The 8,412-nt window shown below is 34.5% G+C and overlaps 1 protein-coding gene across 3 annotated transcripts in view; it reads right to left on the reverse strand.

Annotated features, from left to right (window-relative positions):
- Nucleotides 1–2,749, reverse strand: part of LOC117101847 (lactadherin-like) — an 18,808-nt gene extending 16,059 nt beyond the window's left edge. For all 3 annotated transcript variants that reach the window (XM_033241954.1, XM_033241955.1, XM_033241956.1), the window contains exon 1: nt 2,675–2,749. In XM_033241954.1, the coding sequence (XP_033097845.1) occupies nt 2,675–2,708 (34 nt within the window). In that variant the 5' untranslated portion in view covers nt 2,709–2,749. The remainder of the gene's footprint in view (nt 1–2,674) is intronic.
- Between the last annotated feature and the right edge of the window lie 5,663 nt (nt 2,750–8,412).

The raw sequence follows: 8,412 nt of genomic DNA on the forward strand, positions 1-8,412 counted from the left end.
CTCTTATACACAGATAGATAGATAGATAGATAGATAGATAGATAGATAGATAGATAGATAGATAGATAGATAGATAGATAGATAGATAGATAGATAGATAGATAGATAGATAGATAGATAGATAAATAAATAAATAAATACAATGATAAGATTTATAAAGCGCACAAATCCACTGCAGTAGTGCTCAAGGCGCTACAGGAAGGAACAACAAATTACCATGAACCTGAAGCTACAAGAAAAGAAAAAACATTAATGTAAATGTCTATGAATATTGTATGTTTTATTATTATCGTTTAGTGTCTGGTAAAATAAATTAAGTTTGTCATTAGTACTAAAGATTATAATAAATGATAAAATGTTTTATTGCAAAAAAAAAAAATGTGATTTTAGAGGTAAAAGGTGCACAGTTTAGTAAGATAAAAGGGATATTAGAAAAAGGAATTCCATAATAAGAGAAATAAATAACACGTTCGTATTTAGAAATCATAGTGTAAATAAATGATCGCTCATTCTAAGGTATGATATGTACCTTGTGTGGTACAAGGACAAGGGTTAGACAATAGTAGGAATAACAACAAAAAGAAATCCATATAGGGCCTATTTGTTCCGGTAATGCTAGAATGAAAAGTGATAAATTGTTACGCCCTTTTTACTCCCAGCTGAAAATCATTGATCGAAACACTGGTGGATCGATATCAGAATAGTGTAAGTGATAGATCAGTCATTATATGATCTGTACATTGTGTGGTAGAATGACAAATGTTAAACAACAGTAGGATAATAACAAAAAGAAATCTATATATTTGTTAATGGTTACGCTCTCTCTACTCCCAACAGGAAATCATTGATCAATACACTGCTGGATCGATATCAGAATATTGAAGTAATAGAGATCTTGTTTTTTAATGTGTAGGCATGTGTTGTTTTTTATTTCTCATGTTATTACAGAATTACATGATTATTCTGATAATATGCTCATTGAGCCTCTGACATCAGACCAAAATATAGCTCTTGTTATTAATTATTATTGATTTAGCTATTCAATTTGTTATTCAATTGATGTTATACAATTACGACCAAATGTAAATTGTATGACAGTAAATATTACTATATATTAGGAACTATTTAAAAAAAAACACTGTGGAATTTGGTCTGAAAAGGGAACATGCCTCACTTTTGGTTACCCATATCAATTAGTGAAACAATACCGAAGAAACAAAATGAAGAAAAATGAAAATAAATAAATGAAGTAAATAAAAACTAACAAAAAAAAAATGTTAGGCCTAGGCCCTAAAAATAAAATTGTTATTAGTCTACTTAACAAAATGTTCATACGGCGTTTAAGTATTTACACGCAGAAAGACACTGAGGGCTCACGTGTGTCAACATAAGCAGCGATCAGCGAAAATTGGGACATTGTTGAACAATTTCGATCGTAGCTAAGGCTGCTAATTAACGTGTTACGATATGCACATTATATCCGAAATTCAACCAATCGCCATCTGCTATTTTTGATCAACAGGAAACATTCAATACTCAACGATGCTGAATTATACGCTCTTAGTATGCTGAATTAAATACTCTAAATAGTTTAGTTGACTTAATACAATAAAGTATTTACACTATTGATGTGAACACCAATGGTCGCACCAGAATTTGCCCGGGAGGCGCGGAATGTGATGTTCCCGGCGAGATAGGGACAATTCTCTACAGACTGTTTTCAGCTCCCTGACAGATGATCTGGATTAGTAGAACGCTTCTGAGCAATTCTGTCCAGCATGACTGTCTTGAATTCTGAGTCCTGTTATTTTAAAATTATTTTGTAATGTGATTGAATAATGCAATATTGGAAAAATAAAATAAATTAAATTAAATTAAATGTCCCCGACTAGAGCGTAAGCGAACAGGGCCAGATCCTCCCAAAACCACTCGGAGGGAATATAGTCTAGAGAACAATCTCCGGAAACTCTGACAATTAGGATTTCAAAGAATTATTTAATTGATTTTAGAGATAACTAGTTAAATTTACTAAGGGTTGTGGGGCTCTACCTTATAGCACAATCGCTGGTGAAAACTGTATAATAACATCATTCATCAATCAAAGTCAAGTAAAAACTTGTGACAATCGAGGACCTACGATCCATGTACAAAGGCCGGGGTGGGGGAGTGACCTATGGTGAGATAAACCGGTTGGGGGATTTTTTTTTTTTTTTGTGGTCTAGGGGATATGGCTTTTGAAAGCTTCTGAAAATAAATCATTTTGATATCTTATCTTAATTATTTCGCACTAAGAGATTTTTTGGCCACTGCCGCCGGAAAGAGAGGCTTTCTTCACCCCTTCATCCTCCCCAAATATCACTCAATAATCAAGAGAACAGAATAAATGTGTTTCAATCAATAAGTTACACTTCTGTTACAACCCAGAAAAAAAAAACGAATGTTCATATTCAATTACAATAAATCACCAAGGATAGTGCAAGACACCTAAAATAATGCTTATTTCCAGTGTGGTTTTTGCACTGAGTTCATTACATAAGAAACAGATTATTCTTTTAAAATTTATGAATATAAAAACAGTGTTTATTTCGCCGACATAATGCCTTTTCGTTTACAATCTATTACCAATAAATATGTTGTTAGCAAATGGGAATAATAAGATAAGAATTGTACTTACACACTAAAAGACGTCGGTGACTCTCTTGTGCCATTTTAAATGTTAGGTAGCATTACAATTAGGAAAACATTTCTTTAGCATTTAATATACTTTATCGAGCATATCTACGTTACCGGTATTGAAAGTGTTTGTAATTCAACCAACCACGAAGTAAAACGTCAGCAATCGAATCTACTAAATTAATGATCAATAGCAAGAAACTAATAACCTCCATGCTAATAACAACCCCGTTTTCACAGTGAAAGATAGTTAGGCCTAGATATTTTCTAGAAAATGTTGAATTGAAATTCATATAAATAGGCCTAAGTGAATACTTTACACTTTACAGTACTACCAACTAATGAAATTGGACTAATTAGAATGCTTGAGTTTAAAAGTCACGTGTATGATTTAAATGACACGACTCAGCATAAAGTTACATGAATATAGATGACTCAAACGCCAAATTATAATAAGTGGCAACAATAGTGAGTGTGGTGTGAAATTATCAAGGGCGCAGATATGTTTTGAAATGTGGGGGTGAGACATTTCGTGAGACCTCACCCACCTCAGTCCCACCATGGCTGAGGTTGAGGTGCGAACATTTGAGGAAATAGTACCTCTAAATGACCGGAAATGACACTCTTATATAGTAAAATTCATTATCATCACATGACCATTTTTCTCATGATTTTTTATCAGCGATTTTCTGCAACCATAGAGATCAAAGTAATATGTGTGATGTCTCATAGAAAATAAAACCTATAAAAACATTGTTTTTTTATGTAAATTCTTTACTTTACCTACTTCAAAGTCGTGAGCCCACACCCACAGCCCCACTATGGTTGGGGCTAAGGTTCGAAAATTGCAGGAAATAGTACTCTAGATGGCCGGAAATGATACTCTTATATAGTGAAATTCGTTATCATCACATGACCATTATAGTCAAAATGAAGCACCAACATATTTCTCATTATCTTTTATCAGCAATCAGAGATCTAAATAACCTGTGTGTTGTACCATGTCGGGCGGATTCCGGGAAATATGACAATTTTATAAAGTCATCATCATAACATCACCATGATCTTTTATCAGCGATTTTCGACTATCATAGAGATCTAATTAATTTCTACTGCACCATAGAAAATAAAACTTAATTGTCTTTTTACTTCACTTTACACCTACTTCGTGTGCCGAAAATCTTATACTTGTTCTCATACTTCTCAAATTATAACAAAAACAAGCGAGCTTGAGCCGTGTATACCGGTATCTTGCTATAATATATAAGGTGTCCAGTACGTCTATGTGTACTCAGGCTGTACAGCGCGTTTTCGTTATAACCTGGGTCACTTATGCGTTTTATTTAATGAAAGATCAATACACAACCTGTGGAGGCAAGATAGCCACATAGTCGTTTAACTAGTGGCTAGTATCGAAACCGGCCCTGTGCAAGAGGCAGGAACCATACTAATTAGTCAAACACAGCTCTTTATTTTGACAACCTTTAGACATCATCTTTACTTATGAAATTACATTGCGGTCGCCCCCCCCCCCCTAAAATATAAGGTAGGGGAGACGTGTCCCCCGTCCCCCATGATCTGCGCCCATGGAAATTATGATCTCGTGGGTTAAAATACAACCACCCTGTAAACATTTGCACAGATGGTGTGTGTGAAGAATGAAAAACGTTAGAACATTTGCTCCAGCGATTTTCAATGTACCTACATTAAAGAGCAGTTTTAAACAGTGGCGGCGAGAACGCGACAGGGGCCCGTGATAACTAGGTAAAAAATAATAAATAACATAAAATATAAAAATAAATTGTAAATATAAAACTGACCGTTTATCGATGAAAGCTGGTGATTAATCGCTTCTAATTCTTTTTCATGAATATTTTTTTTCTGATTTCTGTTACTCTAGAGTTTATGTTTAATTAATTGATTAAAATAAAATAAATTAATATATACATTTATGCAGTAATGCATGTATTTTTCTAACGGGATATATATATATACACACACATATATATATATATATATATATATATATATATAAATGAATGGATCAATGATAAATGGTTTTCATTTCATTTATTTCGTTCAAAAACATTAAAATTGACAAACACAATAATAATAACAGATAGTAAAATCAACACTCAGTTTGCCGGTCAGTCAAAGTCAAAAACAAGTTCATCTCGAGGACATCAACGGAAAGTTATTACAAACGTGAAATTAAAAATTATTAGTATAAGTACGTATGAATTTCAGATGGTCAGTGTGTCTAGTATTAAAATGGGTAAAATCTTGTCAAGGAAATGAGTATAAATTATAGAAATTTTGCAACAAAAGCCATGCAGATACACCCGGTTTCAACAGATGTTAAATGTGTAATAAGACATTGTGTGTATGGGATATCACGTGAGACACACGCCCTTGTCATTCTGTGTTGGATTGCTTCAAGAGAAGAAATATGATCTGTCCAATAATCAATAAGTAATTATTAAAAGGCATAAAAACATAATTTAATCGTTTGGTACAGTTGTTATGTTATTACAACCAGGGGGCATTATAGTCTGACTGAACTTTCCTCTCTTTTGAAATTAATGGAATATTATGCCCACGGCCAGTGAGCTTGATATAAATTGCATACATTTTACAATTAATTTCAATAGACCTTTCCGGGGTGTTAATCAAACTTAACAACTGACTAATCAGAACAACACTAGGGATACGCGCGCGTCTCACAAACACACGTGTTGTACCACAAACGCACGTGTTTGCGTATGTTTTAACATTGTCGTCTTGTGGGACTTTAGCAACAATATCCAATGGGCGGGGCTTAGCGGAAAGGTCCATTGTGACGTGACAACCTGATTGAACATAACTCAGTTTCATTTGAGAATCTAAGCAATAGTTCAAATTGACGAATGTGATCATTCACAATGCTCCAACCTGTTTCAAAACGTAAGTATTCGTTAAATGTCTTCAAGATTAAGACTCTAAATTATTGGTGTTTATTACGATTTGCGTTTTCAATAGATTGGATATCGTTGTTTTAATGAAATCGTGTGCCACCATAAGTATCAAAATATCTATTTTCGTTATATCTCAATAATAAAGATAATGGTAATGGTAGGGTGAATTGTAGTGGTTGTGGGCTTAATAGCACATTATACGACATCTCTATATTCTTTGTACAGTATTTCATCGAATATTGCAGAAACAAATACTATTTCTATAAAAAAAAAGTTTATGGCCAAAGATAAAAGACTACTACTGTGTTTAAAAGTTTGTTGTCCAAATATATATATTTTTTTATGCAAATTAAATACCTACTTACATTTTTTTTTTGTAAAAAATTTATTTTAACCATGTTTTTTCACTACTTTTTCTCTTTACTCTCCTTACTCTCGTTTTTTTTTCTTCTATATTCTTTTATAGTGAGACATTTTGCAATGGACCTTTCAGCAGTGTTAATCAAACTTAAAACTGACCAATCAGAACAGGACCAGGAATATGAGCGTGCCTCACAATCACACGCGTTTTTCCATACTCGCATTTGTTTAAGTACCGTTTTATAGGACCTTAGCAATAGGGAGCTTTCAGTGGTACGACGACGGTAGGACGAGAACATAGGACGATAGGTATGATGGTCACGCATGAGTGATCGAAAGCTCCCTAAAGGTCGGTTCCCACTGAACGCGATCAAGCGAATTTCGCGTCGAAATGTGGCGCGCGCGGCTGAATCGAAGACGCGACTGGCGTTTCCAATGTGAACATGCAAACGAATTTGTAGTCGAACAGGCGAACGCCCAATATTCGAACTTCGACGCGGTGCGCGTGGTAGTCGCGGAGGCTTCGCCTGCGAATAGACCTTTCCGGGCTGTCAATCAAACTTCCAAGTAACCAATCAGAACAAGGCATATACGCGCTGTTTAAAAACACGTTTTCCACACAAACACACACGAGTTACGAGTTTGTGCAGAGCGAGAAGCGACGTCGATGATATGACTATCCAGTAGGAAACCTTTACCATGAAGCCAAAAAAAGAGAAAAAAAAATGCCTAGGCCTACTGTCAGTGGAATATGGCTTGTGGAAGACGGCATGTCCTATATTTCAACAGGGTAAACAAGCATACAGCTCAACGATAGGATTTCATTTATTTAAGTTAAGTGAGGCCTACAAAAATAATCGGGTCGCGTCGGGGTTGGCCTAGCCATAGGCCTATTCCGATGTCGATCTTCTCCAATGCCTAGGCCTACATTTTAAGATATTCGACCTCAGCTGCTGCATTCCGGGATGGATCCCGCCTGATCTCAGGACATAGGGCCTGGTATTAATTTTTCTAATAAATTGTGATCTATAAATACATTGAGGAAAATATTCAACAGTAAATGACAATGCAGGCCTTACCTAGGCAGCTTAGATTAGGCCAATGTAGGCCCTAAAATGTATTTAAATCCTTAGCCTAGCTGCCTCTAATATGCATGAAATTTTTGTGTTTCGTGCAAATCATTAATAAATATAATATATATACTTTTTTTTCATAGCATTTGTTATTGGAAACTATTGAATATCCTGACCCAGTAAATGCAGATGGAACAGTACCAACTGTGCGTAGACGTCCCCTACCAGAAATAGAGAAACCAAAACAAAATATCACAGAATGTAAGTTAGGATAGTCATGAGTAGATTTTTCATATGATTAAAAAACGGTAACTGTAGACCTACAGGATTTGGTATACAGGAGTTGGTGCTGAAGTTTGTTACCACTTGTATTGTAAACTTGAATATTATTAAGAAAAGTAAATGAAGAGAATAATGTTGGCAGCATGTGCAATATAAAAAAAAATCAATTGTAAAAATAAAGAATAACAATTTTAATAGATGCATAAGTTATGCATCTTTTAAAATAATGTTCTCAATGTTATGATAACATTGAGAACATTATTACAACTATTACTAAATTAATTATAAAGCAATATATTTGAAATATAAAATTATATTACTTGTTTATCAATCTAGTTTTTATTTATATAGTGCTGTATGTATTATTAAAAGGTTGCTGATACATTAAAGGTAAATAAATCCTTTTATCCTCTGTTTGAAAAACCTTTTCACAAGATATGAAATATTTTTGATGCTATGGCCTTTCCAAATACAAAAAGGTCTACACAAGATGTGTATACTGTATGTATAATTCCTTATGTACATTCGGGGCCGCCAAGAGGGGAAACTGTAACAGGCGCAAGGGTTGGTGTGGGCCTCCAGTTACGAGCGTGAAGCGCGAGAAAGATTGCGCGAAGGTGCAAACAATTTTTTTGATGGTGCCCTGTCAATCTGGAGGAGCCCATTATTAGGGGACCCATGACATTATTGAGGGCCCATGATAGTAATTATTTTTGAAAAATATATGGGGAAAAATGCTACCTGCAATTTTTATGGGCCCTGGTAAGCTAGGGCCCTGGGGATCTTTTCCTCCTCTCTTGGTGGCCCTGTGTAGATTCAAGCTATTTGTGTTGAATTTAAATAAAAGATGTATGTTAGATGTATCATATGCCGTTGCAAATTAAATCTGATCATTATGTTTCAATTACAGTATAAAGAAGCTTCTGTGTGTGTGGATTTTTTTGTCATTATTTAATTTGTTTTAATATTATTATCTTTACTGAACATATTTATATACAAAGCCATGTTGATTGGTGGATGGATGGATGGATTGGGTTAGTTAGTCCCTTTATATTTTAGTCTCAGATCAA

Source organism: Anneissia japonica, unplaced genomic scaffold, assembly GCF_011630105.1.
Source record: "Anneissia japonica isolate Jap-2015-1 unplaced genomic scaffold, ASM1163010v1 scaffold4988_len2956909_cov206, whole genome shotgun sequence".
Taxonomy (NCBI): domain Eukaryota; kingdom Metazoa; phylum Echinodermata; class Crinoidea; order Comatulida; family Comatulidae; genus Anneissia; species Anneissia japonica.